At 37.0% G+C, this 19,829-nt stretch overlaps 1 protein-coding gene across 4 annotated transcripts in view; it reads right to left on the bottom strand.

The window, feature by feature from the left end:
- Positions 1-315: 315 nt before the first annotated feature.
- Positions 316-19,829, bottom strand: part of fsd1l (fibronectin type III and SPRY domain containing 1-like) — a 35,138-nt gene continuing 15,624 nt past the window's right edge. Inside the window, exons 3-14 of one of the 4 annotated variants that reach the window (XM_066710990.1) lie at positions 19,394-19,525; positions 17,468-17,569; positions 15,757-15,779; positions 13,581-13,702; positions 10,072-10,281; positions 9,567-9,665; positions 9,009-9,138; positions 8,019-8,051; positions 5,170-5,270; positions 4,760-5,011; positions 3,519-3,607; positions 316-2,227 (exon numbers count right to left, since the gene is read on the bottom strand). In XM_066710990.1, the coding sequence (XP_066567087.1) occupies positions 2,105-2,227; positions 3,519-3,607; positions 4,760-5,011; positions 5,170-5,270; positions 8,019-8,051; positions 9,009-9,138; positions 9,567-9,665; positions 10,072-10,281; positions 13,581-13,702; positions 15,757-15,779; positions 17,468-17,569; positions 19,394-19,525 (1,416 nt within the window). In that variant the 3' untranslated portion in view covers positions 316-2,104. The remainder of the gene's footprint in view (positions 2,228-3,518; positions 3,608-4,759; positions 5,012-5,169; positions 5,271-8,018; positions 8,052-9,008; positions 9,139-9,566; positions 9,666-10,071; positions 10,282-13,580; positions 13,703-15,756; positions 15,780-17,467; positions 17,570-19,393; positions 19,526-19,829) is intronic. The other 3 variants (XM_066710991.1, XM_066710992.1, XM_066710993.1) reach the window with 3 other exon arrangements.

Raw genomic sequence — 19,829 nt, 5'->3', positions numbered from 1 at the left:
ACTGTATAACTCAGGCTTTAGTTAGACTTTGGGTTGGGCTAGACTAGGGTTGCATACTGAATAAAACAGACTTCTTAGGAAGTGAATTGGCCAAATTTTTACTTTTTTATATTAACTAGGGTTTGGGGTAAAAGTTGTTCTCGTTAGGACCAATAATGGGGGGGGTACACACCTTAAATTTAATGCTCAAGCCTCACATTGATGGGAGTGTTAGTGTTATATAAGAAAAGGGGATCATCTCTATATGGGAGTCCAAACATAATTTATTAAGTGACGAAATATAACTTGATGACAGTAATGACACCCAAACACAAACATATTTTGTAATTTTATTTCATAGTTCTCTGTACAAGGGTTAAGTCTTCAGACACATTTCTACTCAGTTGTTCTTCATTGGGTTTAAAAGGTCTTGTACAGCAGCATCCTGTGTTACAGGTATTAATTTCTCTTTAAAAGCGAGGTAAGAAAAAAAAAATCATAATATACATTTAAAGTCTCAGGGAAAATCCTTTGGAACGTGAACTGGAAAACACAACACTAGTCAGACGCAGCCCTTTATTGAAAATTCCCAATTACAGTAATGACCCGAAACACTGGTGTGCAATCATTATAATGGATTGGATATTTAATACAGTGTTTTAATTACTATAATGTGTTCAAATATGCAGATATTTTTTGGTTGATGGTGTTGAGGTTCTTGCTGAACACATTCTGCACTTTCATTGGGATTTAGTGCTTACTGAAAGACATGGCTCAGCATAGTAAGACACACACTGCAGATTTCATGTGCATCTATAAGTGTAGACTGTTGTGCAAAAGTTATGGGGGCACTTAACTTACAGTCTGTGATACGTGAAGTCCTCATTACTGCCCTTAATGTGAAAATCCCTTTATACATGATTTGCCTTTAGAATAAAAACCTATTTAATTTGGTGTATGTGAAACATTTCATCCCCTTATAAAAAACAAGATATTGATTGATTCCTCATAGGCCTAGCTTTATTTTCTGTTGCTACTTCACTATAGTGAGGAAAGCTGTTTTTCTACTGCAGTTCTTCCAGATTTACACCAGGGGTCAGGAGATGCCACAGACAATGCATACCCTTTGCCAAAGTGGAGTGTTCTTGCTGTTGAGCATTCCTTAGATGGTGAGAAGAATGAGTGATCATGCTGCTCCTACTGATAAGTACCTAAAACAAAAGTGTAAACGTTTTGCAGCTGGTCAAATGCCTTACACTATCATACACACACCTGCTTTTTCACCTCACACCTAAGACATACAATGTCATGTCTGCCAGAGCACTCAAAAATAAAATTCATAGAAACAGGAGAGGGTATTAGAAAGTTCATGCAGGGCCCATGACGCAGAAGTAGGAGGACTTGTCAAAACAACTGTCCATATGCAGTTGCATCTTCAGTCTGTATCCCAAACAAGAGAGGTCCATCAACTGCAAATGTGAGGCAGAGGTTTGTGAAGACTATCATACAATGGGAGTGCATAAGAGCAGCTTTAAACAGCAAATACAGAGTGCAGCAGTATTCAGTGGTTTCCGATACACATCCCCACTTATATATTCCGAGTCTGCAATTCAGCAAAAGCTAGTGGCGCAGGTTATTTCTTTAGTGGTGTGTTGAAGTAGCATCAGCATCAGTCCAGGAACAATTCCTAGCCTTGTTTAAAACACACACTCATACACACACTCACACATATTCACATACTTACAAAAAAAAAAAAAGCTCTTACAGTGGAAGCTGCAAAAGCACAAAATTCCTTAATCCAGTGATCAGTGAGATTTCAATCCGGCATTCAAACTACAACACAAAAATAATAAAGAAGTGCACTCAGCTATATTCCCTGATTAAGTCTCTAGCAATTCCCAGTAAAATTCCAAAAGGAAAAGAAAACAAACGAAAGACAAAAACTCCTAGTAACTGAGTTTCAGTGTGATGACAGCACAAGGCAGCCAGGCCTTTACAGCAGCAGATCTGGGCCAGTTTTCATGGGCTTCCCAGGGCTCGGGTTTCTGGCCTTCCATTTTGGGAGCTGACAGGAAGAGCACACTTGCACAGGAGGAGAAGGAGGATTCATATTCTGCCAGGCCCATTAGTGAGGCATACTGTTGAGACTGCTACCTGAACCACCAAGGCCATTCTCTGTTTTCTGCAAGGACTTCACTGCACTGGGAACCTGCAGCCCTGTTGACAGAGTCAGCCCCCCACACCATACCTGTAAAAAAACAATACACATGAATTCTCCACACACACACACACACACACACACACACACAGACTTAAAATACAGTCCTGCACAAAATAAATATTGAACATAGGGGATGGGGTTTACTGGGAGGGCTACAGAAGGACACCGAGTGAGGTAATGGACACTGGTAATTGAACAACAGCTACAAGAATTTGTGTAGATCAATCAGCCAAGTAGGAACCAAAGAATGTCAATAATGTAGTAGATGCTCATGTTGCTTTCACTTTCTTCTGTTTTTTTTTTTAAATCTAAAATTAAAATAAATTTACTTTAAAATTTTTGATTTTAAATTATTTTTAATTAAATGTAAATGCAAGACAGATGGCTGTGAAGGCCTGCAGGAAATCAAAGATAGCTGGAATACAATATAACTCTTACTGAGAGCACCTGTCTCAGTGTCTCACTACTTTATTTTCCTGGGACTGTTTCTGACAACACAAAGTCCTCACAGACAGTGTTGTGACACTCGGCTTAGCTTTCTTATTACCCCCCTCCACCCCCACATCCACTTGGAAACTGTGAACAATGAGCCTAGGAGGCTTAGTAATTAACCTTCATTTTCCACCTTCAAGTGAGGTCAGATTTAGAAAACAGACATTTAACAAACCCTCAAACAGAACAAGACATTGGTATTTAACTTATAACTTATCAATTCATATTAATAATTAAATAGTTACTAATGGTTTATTCAAAGGCATCTGGTGTCTCCTATAATAGATTATAATAGAGTGCTAATGGGACTAAACTATACATATTAAAACATAAGGGGCATTTCACTGGGTCACAGCACCCTTCAAAACTCTGCTGAATACATTTATTGTAATCCCATCTGTTGAATTAAATTTTAGAATGAACCCTGTGCCCTCTGAAAGTACAACCATTCTGTACAGTACAGGCCAGTGCTGCCAGATCCACCTTAAGTAAACACTGAATAGCTTTCCAGGTTCTTTATAGTCACACATTGTAGTCATGCCACTCATTGTTGTGTGCCTTTAAATGACTTCAAACCTGTTTTTTGCGACAATTACAATTTTAAATGTACCCATCAAGAACTAAATGTCAATTCCTGTTGAATGTCTGAAGTTAAGAGGAAAGCAATTATGCTACCCGTAGTCCAGAACAGCCATAGTTTGTTAGGAGCATCCTGAGGAGCCGCTATCTGAAAAGGAGAGACCTGCTCTTGGTGTGCATGGTGTTCTAGTCAAATGCACCAAGTGACAAAATACAAAGACGGGGTCCTTCCTTCTACTGCACTTACCATGAAGGCTGGTACAATCGGCTGGGTGAACTTAGCTTTGAATGTGTGAAGTAGCTGCTTGCTTTCTGCATTGTAGAAGGAGAGCTGACCTAAGAAAACAAGGAATACAAATAGATTCACACAAAAATCCAGGAGCAGCACTGCCATTTCTCACCCGTTTAGAAGCCCGTTCATTCAAAACCCGACAAGTATCTGTTATGCTCTACAGTAATCAGTGAGATGTCTGACTGCTCCCAGCAGAATACAGTAAAAGGAACTGGACTGGCACATGGTTAGCTTCTTACTCTTCTTTCATAGTTTTGAGAGCAGACAGTCACAAGCCCAGTCCAAGCTTGTTCAACCTGTCCAATGCCCAATGCAGTTCACCTTAGTGATGTCACACTCAAAACTACAGCAGGGCCATGATCTTAATATGCTGTCCAACCCTATATCATACTGATAGTTAACTGTCAGGTTAAGATAACCCATACGGGGCAGTGCGTTGCCCAAATTCAGTCCTAAAGAAACTGAAACTAAAACCTTAAAACAATATGCCGGGCACCACAATGACCGATGAGTAGAATGAACACAAAGGCTGAAATCCAACCTCAGGGTATCCGATGGCTTTTCTCCGATTCCAGGGTCCAGACTCCAATTGTATTACTGACATGTAACAAAAACCAGCTGTCTGCAGTTTTTATCAGATGGTAAAGGGCTCTGTCTCTCAGGTGTGGCACTACCCAAGGACTGAACTGGCCACAGAAAAGAGTTTAGAAGACTTTATAGATGTTCATTATGTACTGACATTTTCCTGTTCTGCTTACAAGGACAATTTCAGTGTTATAGGTTTTTCTTTAACTGCATCTATTTTGTACTAAGAGGCAGAATAATCAATATTAAAATTAGATTTTTTGTTATGCATTTTTAAATTCAGCTTTCTTTTGTATGCAATTTGGTATAGTGGGATTAGGATGAGGTTGCAGGATAAAAAAAAAAAAAAAAACAAAAAAAAAAACAATCTGATACTTTAATGTCGTGTCATTGTCCCTATTATTGTTTGATTGTTTTTTAAAACATCCAAAATATATTTTTAAATAATAAATGCTTTTTCATGGTTTGTATTATAATTTACTATAATTCTCCATGGTTTTACTTAAACATGACCAGGGGTTTATCCATAGTTTACTATAGAAAGTTTTTATGAGGGAAATCACTCTAAATATCTGCTGTAATGAGCCTCGAAAACTATGGACAAGCAATACCTCCATCAAAATCACAGTAGACGCCCATCCGCTCTGGAACAGGCACCTCCAGGCTCTTCGCCTTGTTGTTGTGCTTGGCAGCAAAGGTGGTCTGCAGCCAGTTGTTAACGTGGATACACCAGGTTGTGTTGGTCTTGCCTAGCTGGTCGAATTTCCCAAGGTTCCTGTAGGCCACACCCACACTGTAGGATTTGCAGTCCTTCTGAGCTTTCACTTCCCAGTAATGCTGTCCAGCCTCTATGCTAGTGTCACCTGAACAGAGGGCACACAAAAATACACTCACTGAGGTCTCGGCTACATAAGCTCATAAGGAATGACACACTTCCTACTAAAGGTTGCTCTGGGAGTACTGATAGCCAGAGCACAGTATTTTTCTAGGGAATAGGAGTGTATTTTTTATTTTTGCTTACCCAATACAGTGTAGGATTCCCCAGTAAAGCGATCCCTGCTTCCTCTGACTGCTGGTGGCCGTGTGGTGGTTGAGGTTCGTTTGGGAGACGGGGTACCACTTCTATAGACAACACAGATTAAAAAACGGAGTTAGCTTGATGTACTTCGCTGTGTAGCTGTATCAAGTTACATAACCATGCAGTTCAGTGCATCTGAATCAATAATGTACAACACATGTTGAAGTTGTAAAGATTTACCGTGTCAATGGTAAATGGTGACATTGAAATCTATACTATTTTTAAATTGTTAAAGCAATAGTGCCCATATATTTTTCTTAGTCATGGCTCCAAACATGGTCTAGTTTAGTTTTGGACTTGTTTGAATGATTTCAGTGAATGGCTTCAATAAGTGAACACATTCTTACAGGGAAATGTAGTATGGCATAGTAGTTAAGTATATAATACTGGAGCATGACAGTGAAAGAGAAAAATGGTAAACTGAATCAAGACTGAGACTATCTACTATGGTCTTCAAAATATATAAATATGTGTATACATTTGATATGCTTAGTAGAAGTGCAAGGAAGTTATGAATCAAAACAGTGATGCTACTGTAATTAGAACTAACGGATATAAAAACATATAAACTAGAAAATTGTTGTGGGTTTCAATATGAACAAAAATAAAACCAGAATCAAACCAACAACAAAAAAAGCTTACAAGCAACCAAATTTCAGTGCCTTTAATTGAAGTCAAAGCTGAGAAACCAGGCAAATTAGTTGCAATTCACAAATCAGCAGTTAGGCTTGCAAACCAGCTAATAATGATTTTAGAAGGGAAGTAGCCACTTACATTATAATTAAAGGCTTGGATAAAGAAATTAACCCAAAGTACTGGAATTGCATTTGATACAAAATGTAAACGTGTCACTACATCAGTTCATACTATTTAAGCTACCGTCCATATAGAAGATGCCATATAAAAATAAAATGTATTAATATATTATACATTACAAATTAATTTGAGTGTGATGATTATTTTGACAAAACATTGATGCATAATACTAATATAAATAGCAATAAGAAATTTAAATAAGAAATTCAAGATGCGTTTGTGAGCCAAGAGTAATTCATAGCGTAGCTGCTACGCAATAGGCTTTGTAATGCATATATTTGACTGTTTTCCTTTTCAATGTCAACTTTGCTAAGAATGTTCTGAAGCTGCAGCAGCAGCAGTTCTGGGGTGTCAGCTGTACTGAGGTGCCGGGTGAGGCCCACTCCTCTGTGCCCGCTCAAGAGCCCATTTGCTGCATAGCTCACATTGGCAAGGAGGACAAGGAACAGCTGAGTACCAAACGGCGCCCTGGGTAATGGGATATTCTAATGAATAAGTGAGTGAGTGTGAGAGTAAGGGGGGAGGGGCTTTCATTGTCCACACCTTCCCTTTCATTAGCTCTCATGTCTAAACAAATCAAAAAGATCTGCTGAATCACTACACTGAAAATACATCAGTTTGCTATGATGATACAGCCCTATTACAACAGTTTTATTTGTGTATGGTTGCACCAAAACCTTAAAATCTGGCACACTTGTGTATCCACAACAAGCCATCACATCATTATACAGTTTAAAGTGTTCTGGGCCTAAAGGAGCTGATGACTGCAACTTTCTTTATTGTTACTGCAGCTGCTGTATCCGTGAAAGACAATCATATTGGTTCAGAATTCTGCAACATCCGATTTCTCTTGAAAGGAGCCCATTAGTTTGTTGTTTTGACTCTCAGGGCAAGTCATTAGAGTAGATTATGAAGACATGGCATATCGGTTGTATTCTGACAGCAACAATAAGGGTGAGAGAAGAGACGTGTGAAGAACAAAAAAAAATAAAAAATGAAATGAATGTATAATGTGGGCAAAGAGCATCCCCACTGGTTTAGGATTCTTTTCACCATTGAATGCTACACCTATGCTCTTAAATCATACTTTTATTATTACATATTATGTTAATCTAATTACCAAATGTAGATATCTATCTATTGGCAGATTTACTGCAATATTGATAATAATGATTATTTGTGGCATTCAATGGACTAGAATACACAAATAGAGTTTGTTGTATAAAATAAACAAAGCAGTTCTTACTCACCACAAAAGCATTGGATGCAAGCATGAAAAAAAAAAAAAATCAAACCAATTAAATTTCTAAACCATATTGTATTTTTATTATAAGCCGATTCATCCCAAATCTGGATGGTGAAAGTAGGTGAAATATTGTGTCACCATGTTCAAGGAAAGGAAGAGAAAGGAAGAAAATGCTAAATTAAAGAGAAACTAAATTAGAACAATGGCCATTTATAGATGGAGCTGCCCTAACAGGTTTCCATCAGCCTGTGGATGTACAGCAATATGTCACAAAAAAAAAAAAAAAAAATCCAATATGAGAGCAATTTAAAATGTGTGTGTGCATTTTAAAAACATTTAATTTGAAGTACTTGACAAATGCTACTCCTTCAATCACTATATTCCATCTATAAATGACTGCCTCATTAAGCAGTGCTTTCACACAATTCATAATTCAAACATCTTTTACCCAGTCCTTTTCAGAGTGGTTGGAGTATTTTAAATCATGTTTATAGCAGAAATAAATTAGAATTTGAATAATGTGCACCATTTGACTGGAAGAGTTTGGTTTTGCATTCATTTAAATCAGCCAAAAGATTATTTGCTGTGAGGGAAAAAGTTTGAAGAACCTGATAAAGACTGGAGTAAAAAGCAGTTTGGATAACTGAGAAAGATTGTGGTTATTGTACAAGCTACTGTAACAGCAGCCATGAACTAAGCTAAGTCCTACAGCTAGGAGGCACAGGATCACCTTGAAGTGTTCTTCAGATTGGGAACATGGCCGCTGTCAGTGGACAAAAACAAAAACAAGCAATGGGTTAACAAGCACTTTGATGGGTCTACGGAGAGTTAAAGCCATCACAATGGAATAAGTAATAATAACAATATCAATGCTGGTACATTCCCAACGAGATGAGGCCACGTGTAGAATGCCAGTTTCATCTTTGCCTTAGCGGATTTCTAATTGGTAGTGTTCCTTACTGTTCTCGAATGCTGCTGGAATCCAAAGTCATTTAAGGCCATTCCTTTAGGTAAGTGAGAAGGTCCTATTAAAGAGGGTATTGAAGAAGCACCAATGATGATCTCTTACGTCATGTGACCCTTTCAGATGCACTAGGGGGATTGTAATTAGTTTGTCAGTGGAAGCCAAAACCAGGAAAGCAGGTGTTTAATAAAACATAAGAGGCTCGAGTGTCCATCGCAAAGGAAAGAATACTTAACTCTCTAGCAGAAAGTGATTTGAATGAGACCCAAGGAGACGTTGCTTTAATTTGACAGTACCTATGCATTAGTGATGAACAACCCCCCCTGTAACAACCGATACAGTTTTTACCCAGGATACACTGCAAAGTCGGTTTTCATGTGCCTCGAAGGGGCTTATGGACAAAGGGTGACCTGTATACGTAATAAAACAAAGTTCACTTTCCTGCAAAGCTAGAAGAAATGGAACATTAAAGTGCAAAGTTCAGCAGTGATACCCTGCAATAAAAGTATTGTCTGGCGAGTTAAAGCACATGAGGTAGTTAATAGCAGCATGTGTAGTTTAAAACTGAATAAGCTCTTGTGAAGTCCCTAACAAGATCGTATTAAACTGAAAATAACTGGGGTGTAGCATCCTTGAGATTATTTTTTTATATATACCATTTTTTTCCCTTTAATGTTTCTTTCTCTGTGAGCCAAGTAACAATACTAAGACTCCGTATAACCCAAAGTGACAGGATTCAAACGATGCCATGCTCACCTTCCCTTGTTCTCCTTGCCCTTTATCTTGCTCTCGAGGCCTTTCCCCCCAGCTGGATCCCACTCCACACACCTCTCTTCTACCTTGAGGTTAAGGTGTGAGGATGTTGAATCAAAACTGCAGTTAAATGCTGTTTTGAAACCAGAGAAGAGTTATTCGGTTATAGTCTTGGATTCATTTTTGTATTTTTATGAAGTAAGGCATGGACAGTTTGTAATACTGAATAGTCAGTGTTTTCTGGGAACAACAGGGAGAATCTCAGACCTCTCTAATCCCTGTGGATGATGAGGACCAGGGGTTTGATCTGATTGCCACACATTGGCAATCAGCTGGGGTTTAGCAGTGGTAAATCTATTTTACATTCCAAACCTCGACAATAAAAAAAAAAAAAAAAAAAAAAAAAAAAAAAAAAACATAAATCGAGTTTAACCGGGGTGTTCCTAGTCTTAATTTCTTCTGCATCGGTATAAAACTAACATGACAGAGAAGATAGAATAAGTGTGTGAAATAGAATGGGCTTAAAATCCTGCAAAATACAACAACTGTCACAGGGCTCACCCCTGGTCTCCAACGTAACAGGATCGGAGTAATCCCCCGCCGCAGCTTTGTTACAGGCACGCACTCGGAAGTTCATGAATTTGGAATCAAACTTCAAACCTGAAAGACAAATTGCATTAATTACAATAGCTTTTTCAGTCTACCATAAACAAACTAGGCAAACTCAATCATGAATATTTAGCAGAATTAAAGTTTTTTGGGGTGTTCTATTCTTTCTGGTGACAGGAAACCTAATCTAACATCATTAACATCAATGCAGTCAAACAGCCAAAGGATGGTTTTGGCAAAATGAACAAGGATTTATACTACTACTACTACTACTACTACTACTACTACTACTACTACTACTACTACTACTACTACTACTACTACTACTACTACTACTACTACTACTACTACTACTACTACTACTACTACTACTACTACTACTACTACTACTACTACTACTACTACACCTAACTATAAATGTACACCTTTGCCTGGAGATCTTTAACTACATGGTTACCTGTTAAAGAAAATTCTGTGGCTCTGATGTTATCCACCACCTCCCAGCACCGCTCGTCCTTGACCCTGGGCAGCCCTTCATGGTTGGTCTTCCTGTACTCCAGAATGTAGTGATCGATCTTGCTGTCCTCTTCGGGCATTCTCCATGTTACTGTTATTGAGTTGTCTGCCACAAGACAGTCTGCAGTGTCAATTTCTGGAGCTTTTGGGACTGAAATGGAATTGAGGAAATATATTAAATACATGTCAAATACATTTAAAAACAAGGAGAACATATCTTCTCAAAGTCCAAGACCATTTATTACCCTTGGAATTAGAGGTAGAAGAAAATATGTATTATTGAAAAACTCAAAAGAGTAGAAAAATAACTTAAGATGGTCCATTTTCAGATGCTAATGGATGCGGTCTAGAAAGTATTCTTCTCTTCTACTGAACTTATCTGAAAATATCCTACAAAGTGTAAATAAGAAGTTAAAAATTATGATTATTTTTATGTAAATGGCAGAATATTCAAAGTATTCATATTATTAATAAGGTTTATGAAATGCATCAAAAACTTAAAACATACAATGCACATGCAGTACTTTCAGAGTGACACCTTCCTGTGAACAGATGTCTTATTACCACAAGAGCAGTGACCTCACACCATTAGACAGGTGGTTGCCAGAAGACATTTCTAAAAGATACTGGAGGCTGCCATTGAAGAAACCAAGGGCCACACAAACAAACTTCAGGATGTCCAGATTACCCTGTATTCCCCAGTCTTAATGGAGCTGCATGAATAACAGAAAAGCTCATTCATAGAAATGCAGACTATGAATTGTACTGGAATGTTGTACCTAAATAGTAGCCATTTAAAAGAATTACTTGAAATTCATAATACATTTCAGCTGGAGCAATTATTTCAGAAAATGGTTGTGTGCTATCTCCAAATTCATTAATCAGAAATAACTTCCTCAAACGGGGCAACTACTTATTACACTTAATAGGGATCCAAATATTACTCATATTTGAAAAGTGCCCTGATCTATACTATATAGATGCATATATTCCAAAAAGTCCCTGCAAAAATGTCAGTTTCCATTGACGTTAGTTGGTCATTCCTGGGCTGTTTGAAATGTTTGAGACGAGTCCATGGAGAGCTGGTGTGGTTTCCATGGAGACAACCCCCCTATCCCCCGTCCATCTACAGTGTTAAACAGGGAGTCAGCTAGCTTGATTCACGCTCAGAAATCACTTAAAAGAAAGGCGTTTTTTGTTTAATGCTTAGAAGAAGTCTGAATAGGAACTCCATTCAGACTGAGTGAGAGAACAGGAGGCCCCCTGAATATATCACCAAGCCATTGAGGGACCAGAGGGAATTATTGGTGGAGGCATATGGTACAAAGGAAACAGAGACAGGTCAGATGCATGTTAACAGAAAGGCAGATTTTACGTGCAGCCTCAAGTATAAGAATACACTTAGAAACCTAAACTTGGTCTTAGCTAGTTAATAAATGCAAAACATTTCAAACTATTTTCTTCTAAGATTCAAATCAAGTTGCCCACAGCAATTGCTTTCGTTTTCTTCCGATTTTTAACTTATCCATTGTGAAGGATTATTTATGACTTAGAAACTCTCAAGAAACAGCATTTATTATTGGCATGGACACTAAAAAACTTTCACCATGCACAAATATCAGATTGCTTTTCTTTACTAAAATACAATGTAATTGTGTGATATACGATTTAAATAACTATGCCCAATACATTACAATCAAACAATAAAGCAGAAAGACAAAGCACAGTCCAGAAGTAAAAATCCTTAATTGTCAAGCTGTAATTTAGTGCTGGCTGAAAGGCAATTTAAATAGCACACCTCCTTATCAACAAAGTAGCAACTTTATAGGAAACTGTAGTCCAAGTGTAGACAGTCTAATACATCAAAGTGCAATTAGAGGAATCACAGAAATGAGTTAAATTTAAATTGTAATTGAGATTCCACCTACTCAATCGCTATAGTTAGCTATGCAATAGTAGATTTCCAACACTGGAACAACCTAGTTAAAAAGCAAAATCCTTTCACATTCACTGTGACTGTGGGAACTGCTTTGAGGTGAAAGCATTGAAGAAAACCAGGGAAACCCATGCCCTCAGCTTCAAGGCGTGTTTTAGGTTAGTTAGTAAGACAGATGCACAAATTCTATAAGCAACGCACCAGGTCCAAGGTTGTGACATCTCAGGCTCCCGTTCTAAATGAACTGCAATGCAGCTCACAATGTCTGACTTCAGCTTAATCTATACTGCTTACTTTTTTTTTGGAAACTTAAACTTAAGATGATTCAGCAACATTAGCAAATCTATAACAGCGAATTAAGCAAACTTTGCTCCATGTTACTGCTGCGAAAAGAAACGGGAAGGAAAAGAGTATGGGGTTGATTCTTTTTCAATGAGGAGGAAGGAGGGCTAAACCTGGGCTAAACCTCTCAAAAAGATTCCATGGATGATATCAGTGATTTAAAGCGGCTCGCTACGCGCCATGATTTTCTCTGCAACAGTAGGGCACCGTCAGCTGCGGCCGTGCTGGTTCAATGGCAATCTACAAGTGTGTGTCAGAGCTGTCTAAAGCAGGAGGCCCTTCAGCTCATTCACAATGGCAAGGCTTCCAGCAGTGCAAAGGCCTGATGCAGAGAGCACAGAGCTGAAGGAGCTGAATGGTTATGACACGAACTGCTCCTTTGTACATTTTCATTAAATGTATAACATGCAATGGTTTAAATGTTACAGACATTATTTTTCCCTACTCTCTTATCTATGAAACATCCCATAAAGACAAAAATAAAATGTCTGTAATAGGTAAGCTATAGGGGGCTGTTGTTTATTTAAGTTTCTTTAATTTGAAGCAAATACTTAAGGGATTTCTGTTTGTATTTGTAAACTGTAATCGGTGTAGGTGACCCAGGGCTCTGACTATTGACAGTTGACCAAGGCAGGATTAAAAACAACAAATAAACAACTCAAATCTAGTAATCTCTGATCTCTAGAAATACGATACAATTTCACAAAGGGCTTGCTTTTCATAAACAGTAAGACTGCATGTATATCGAAATAGTACAATGCCAGAATTTCCATTTTATGTCAGTACTGGTTGGCAATAGTCAGGTTTTGTTCCACTTTGAGAATGTGAATGTCAAGAGGATTGTTATTATTTCTACGGATTGCGGTGAAAGCTCTTGAATACAGTCAGCCCAGAGCACTTGGCTCACAGCTAACACATCCTTGCACTGTTATTCACTGTGACATTTACTATATTAAATATTCATACTAAACAAATAACCTCACTTTTACATTAATTCTACATCTGATTACGAAGGTCACAAAATAAAAAAAAAATATATATATTTTTTTAAACAAGAGAACACAGCCAATGAATGAATGCATTTCAAAACAAAAAAAAAAAAAGATTTATTCACACACGCACACTATCCAATATGAAAGAATGAATGTGCGTATGAAAAGCCTTTGTTTTACCTGGCAGAAACTTGAGCCCCTGTATGATTAGCCTCTCCTGGGAGAAATCCACCATCAGATGCGTCATATTGTCAGTGGCTTTGGGCTTCATTGTCAAACGGAAGGCTGGAGCCATTGTCACCCTGCAACCAACATCAGACCTTCAGCACAAAATGCCCCGTGGTCGTCTTGCTTTCTCTAGTAGGTCATCTTTAAGCATTCTTAGTTAAGAGGTCATAGTTACATAAAGGTTACATTACTCACCCAACATTTGGTTCATTTTGTTTTGGTTTCCAAAAATTTGTAACATTTCTCGCTCTCTTCCCTAACTTTTGGTATTTACAAGAGTTGCCAATCTGCTTATCTACTATTGAATCTAATTAAGAATATAAGAAACTACATTTAATTTAATTTGAGTATTAGATCTTAAAAGAGGATTCAAAATTAAAGTAACCCATGCTAAACTAATCTTCAAAAACTATTTTTAATTGTTCATAAGAGCTCCCCCACTATTGCCTCAAGAGCTGCAGTGCTGGCTTGGAGCAGCCAATTGAAGGAACCTGAATAACAATTAAATCTACATGTTTGCATTTTCTTAATTTTTCTTTCATGTTCTATCTTTCTTGCTCTGCACCCTTTCAAAGAATGCTGTGCAAATCTCAGCTGACATTTCAGTTTTGGTTATAATTTGACATGCAAACTAACATGCCAACAAACACTCGCAGTTTCAGTAAGTATACATATTCTTTTATAGGTCGCCTTATAATGCTTTTGGGTGAAAGGGCAGAGTGCAATGTGAATTCGCTATTCATGTACTCATACTGCTCATGAGGTTTGAGGTCTATTAAGAATAGTTGGAGTTGTTAATAAGCATGGAGAATAACTAATTCTCTGATGCAATAACTGATGCACATGCCACACAGAATCACAAACCATACATAAAATATAATATAGCCAATCAAAAAGATAGAAGGGTCAGCTGGGTAGAGAAATTGCTATGAATTCTGGACCAAACTCTGCACCTTACAAGATCCATATCATGTCTTCTGAGGGGCTGAGTATATGAGGATGTCAATTTGAGGTAATAAGGTTTAATTTACCAAAATGTTAACATGAAGACACATCAAAATTCAATGCCACAAAACATTAGACTATTAAACCAGCATTTGAGAGCAATCGGAATTTTAGCAAGTTGGCAGATGTTGAGGGCAAAATCAAGAAAAGCACATGGTCTTCAACTTGAATCTACTGGGCACCAGTAAGTGAAATGATGTAGAATAAACTAATCTCCAGGTCTTAGTTCTTGTAATCTTACATGTTGGCTTAATTGCCGAGCTTGAAGCATTTCTCAGGGTGGCCTATGTCAAGATCTTTTAGGAATTTGAATACATGAATGGAATACCCTTGTCATTTCATTGTCTCTGTTCAAGACAATGAAATTCAGATTCTTTAATCTGTCAGTGTCTGAAGCTCCCCAGAGTCCAAGAATGATTACTGATGTTTTCTTGAAAGAATTCAAAGCAGAACTGCTTTGACATAAAGGGATAACACTCTTATATCCACCATTTAAACATCTGCAACACCTAATGGTTGATTTATTGGTTTCAGTTTGTTGCCCAATCATGATTCCATCAAGCATGTTTGGAACACTATAGTGTGTTATACCCTAGTATATTTTATGTGGTTTGTTTTAAGTTAGCATTTTGGTAGCACACAATTTCCTTGGTTTGGTTTACTTTTTTCAGTTTAATTTAAAAATATAACACAGCAATATAACAGGGCTTTTGTTCGTCTCCTTAGGTGACCCATTCATTTCATTGACCCAGAGGCAGTTATTTGTACTCAGAATAGTCTGCAACTACATCTTTTGCAATTAATCAAACAAAATTAATATACATACAACATAACCATATACAGCAATAATGTAAATAAAAGTGAACATTCATTTGAAAAACTGCAATTCCTAAAGACCATTCCATGATAAGTTAATAAGTTAAAAAGATTTTCTTCTTATTTGATCATTAATACCTGAATATACAACTACAACAACACACATCCACAAAGAGAATGTTATATAAAGCCGCATCAGCTTTAACCAGGGCCATGCATTTATGTTTTATGAGTGCATTTCACAACAGAACTCCCAAGAACAACAGAAAGGCCAAGTCCAAAGGAAGAAGTGAAAAGTGTACCGTACCTATCCTTGATCTGTTTGGCAGCCTTTTGGAAGAAGAGATGATAAGAGAAGAGAAGAGAGGGTTCGTTAGTAGAGCCATGCAAGTCCGAATGAGGATGTCATGCAGTACTGTGCACAGTTATTTGCCTGGACACTGAGGCCGTGAGAGTCAGAAGAAATTAAAGTATTGACACATAAATTAATGGCAAAAATGACATGCTTTATAAAATGTCATACTAATACGTGCAACTCATTGATATAGTTGCTAAAATGGCAGGATTGATTGATCCTGTTATTCTATTGCCAGGTTAGGTATTGCATTTCCATTTTTAGTACTGTATCAGAACCCAAAGCAGAGTTTAACAAATGTAGCTATAAAAAAATAATCTGGGAATCATTGAGGAGATTTATATACAGAGCAGTCAAGCACAGAGCATACATTTACATTTCTTAATGTACATTAGAAAATTGTAATGAGCTTTACTGCTGTATGAATTAATTGTATTTGATTGTCAGAGTTAACAGACTTTGTATTAGCAATGGCAGCACCTTTTCTTGGTTCAGAGCCTTATAGGTAATCTGCCTTACTATCCTTAGAGGTTATTCAATTTTAAGAAAAGGAAGATTGTGAAGTAAGGAAAAAAAATGCATCATACCAGCTTATTATTAATTAAGTGTTAGAATATTACTCTGCCTTATTTTGCACCTTTTTAAATTCTGAAACCTTATTTAAAAAAAAATAGGATGTGTAAAAGCAAAAGCAGTGATTAACTGAGCATCGGTTAACAAGTATTTAAAAGTGAAGTGAAATGATCTTTTAAAAAAATAATGTATGTTTTGGCCAACGACAAATACTTTTAGTGAGACCTTTGTATACATTTTTGTAATACAAGAAATAGGTGTTGTATTGCCATCAGATTATGCACCATGTTGGGTCACTGCCACAGTGTGCTGAATTTTCTATATCCAGTTTAGTTCAGTAAGGGTATCTGTTATACAGTGTTACAGGAATTCACCAATCGGAAGACACTTAATGATACTGTATCTGGAAAAAAAGTTATTTAAGTTATCCATTCCAAATGGCAATAATACATACACAAACAAAAAACTATATAAGGACATCTTAAACATTAATAAGATAATGCTTTGTCAAAATGCCACATAAAAATAAACCTAATAAAATACCCATACTAATGGTGACAATTGATAAATAAAATAATTGAATAAATTAACACACAGCAAAGCAATCAAACTGGAACTAATGAGCTGACATATAAATAACAAGGGGAAAACAATGTAAGGTGGTTTTTACTACCAAGTGGATTTAAAGCCTGTAAAGCCACAACAAAGCAGACTTCAGGACTGAGGCAATTTAATTGCTTAAATGCTTTCAGTGGACTAAGGTAAGATAGATGAAGGATTAATCTAAGCCCTGGGGTTTCAGATACAATTCTGGAGGGGTCAAATATTAGTCAAATCATTAGCCTTGTTATAAATAAATACATGTATACATATACGTCTACTGCAGACTACTGCCAGTTACCCAAACCAGATTTGGATTATATGAAGCTTGAAAGAACTGTGAATCTGATAAACAAATTTGATACATGATGTTGTTCCATCTTACATTCCAAATTCAAAACTAAGTTGTTGATCAGTTATTCTGATCTCATTGAATCGTTCCCCCAGCCTTGCAGTTTTGCTTGTGATACACAGCAGAGACAGTCTCTACCTTTGCAAAGTTATCTTCATCTTTGATGTCGAGAGCATTGTTTGCAAACTCCAATAACTCTTCTGAGCTTTCCAACGCATTGGTACTCTGGGTGAGTTGATTCTATGAAAATAAATGAAAAAAAAAAAACATTTTTCAAAGTATATAGTTTGCATTCAATATTTTTAAAGGGTTCAAGGTCACAAATATACATTAAATAAAGTACCATCCAAATAAAATACATTATGGCAAAATAACTATTTCAGCAAACTCCTTAACATGAGAACTAGTGAATTAATACTGCTCAGGGATTCTTTCGTGTAGGTGACTGAGATCAAGCCAAAGGACACAGTGAACAAATCTTTCTGAGAAAAACCTTCCATGTATAAGAGAAGTCCACCTTCACGGATATGCAGACAAATTTGAAATTGAATCTAAAGTCTACAGAAAACCATCAGGTCAGCGATTAGTCCTCAAAAACTTAAATAAGGACTTAAATAAAATGTTACAATTCAAAAGGAACTTAAACCTGGTATGTCTCACATTTATACCAGAGAATTTTTTTCTGTAATAAAAAGGATAATATTTTCACTCTGGTTCAGTATCGCCCTGTACTTCCTTTCTATGAGGTCAGAATCGATACAGTAATGAACTCAACATGACAACGCAGAATATTTCCTTGCAATGCAGATATGGGTGCCTGCCAGGAATCTGGTGCTGAGTCACAGTACTCTGGTTTACCATTTGTAGCATCTTTCATTCCACTTGTCCATCCTAAAAGGGCTTTAAAACAATGCTCTTAACGGTACTCCTCAAATGAAGCAGCAAATCCACCCTTAATCACTAGTCAAGAACATCTACCTGGAAAAATCACTTGACCGTGACAAGCCATTATGAACTGACAGTAGACAATGGTTGTAGAAAGAGGTCAGTGGCTTCTACATTTTAATGTTTAAGTAATGGTAAAGGACATTCTTCAAACCCCCTGGATACATGCTTGCCTGCCAACTGTGGATTAAATAGCAGACCTGAGTGCTCGAAATACACTGGATATTCCATTGCTATAACAAAGGAGAAATAGATATCAGAAGACTGATGAATGCATGTATTTTTTGATTTCCTATTTTCTCAATTGAGCCACTGAGCACAATTTAAGTAGAATGCACATACAAACATTGAAGTACTATGAAAGTGATCACATTAAATTACAGATTAAATACAATAACTTACTGAAGCCCAGTGGTTAAAGTGTATAGACCCCACATTTTGTTGTTGTGCATCTGACATTATGATAAACAGAATGCTGACTTCAACTTGAATAACATTTAACCTCTTACCTTTAGAAAATGTTTTTATTGTTCCTGTTAACTGGACTTTGTTGTTTACAGGGCTGGGATATCAACAACAGGTAAATAAAGTTATAGCCAGGGTTTGAATTCTTCAGTTTAACAAATCTCCTCCACTCCCATTGAAAAATCAACCAACTACATTATCTTGGTTTCTTCCTTATATGGGTATCTAATTATTTTGATTTGAATAAGTGTTATGGCTATGTGACATAGTTAAAACTATTACTGTAACCAACAATTGCACATGAAGACACTAAAGAACATTAAAGAAAAACACTATTACTTACTTAATAGTAATAAGAAAATAAAGTGATCTGTACAAGGCATACAGCTCTTCATTTCTGTGATTCCTGGTTGTGTAAAGTTGAAAAATCATTCATGTTAAAATGATCTAGTCACCTTCAATCACTCTGTAGCAGGAATGACACCATCAAAAACAAAACAAATTCTTTCACTCAGGCAGTTAATCCTTTGGTCAGGAAAAGTGGGTTTTGGTGAAAATAGGGGTTTGATAGCTACAACTCCTGCTTTCAGTTATTGGAAAGTAATAAAGATAATAAGCACAAGCAGAGGTGTCCAGATTAAGCTGTATGGTTACCTGGAGCTCTTGTGATTTTCGGGCCTGTTCCTGTTTAATGGTGTTGGTCATGCTCTCCTTCATCTCGTCCAGGACCGAGTACAAGGTGTCAAATTCCTCTTCAAGGTCTGAGACCACTTTTGTTGAGTTAACCTGCATAAAATAGGCATCGACTTCAGCAGCATAATCTCTTAAAACATTGCTGGTACTTGATTCTGGAACATGCTGTATATCACAGAGCATGCATCATACTTTCGAAAAAAGTTGAATCAAGCTTTTATGAGGGCATTATCTTTTTAAATGTATTCTACAAGAAAAGGATACTACACATGTGTTGTTTGTTTTGACAAATATGTGGCATTCAAAACATGCAGCACAAACAAATAGTAGACTGAGCAGTGGCTTGATATAGCATCATATGGATATGTAGATACAAATTTTGACAGCATTCAGTATA

Source organism: Amia ocellicauda, chromosome 8, assembly GCF_036373705.1.
Source record: "Amia ocellicauda isolate fAmiCal2 chromosome 8, fAmiCal2.hap1, whole genome shotgun sequence".
NCBI classification, from domain to species: Eukaryota; Metazoa; Chordata; class Actinopteri; order Amiiformes; family Amiidae; genus Amia; species Amia ocellicauda.
This window is presented reverse-complemented; position numbering and strand designations above follow the sequence as displayed.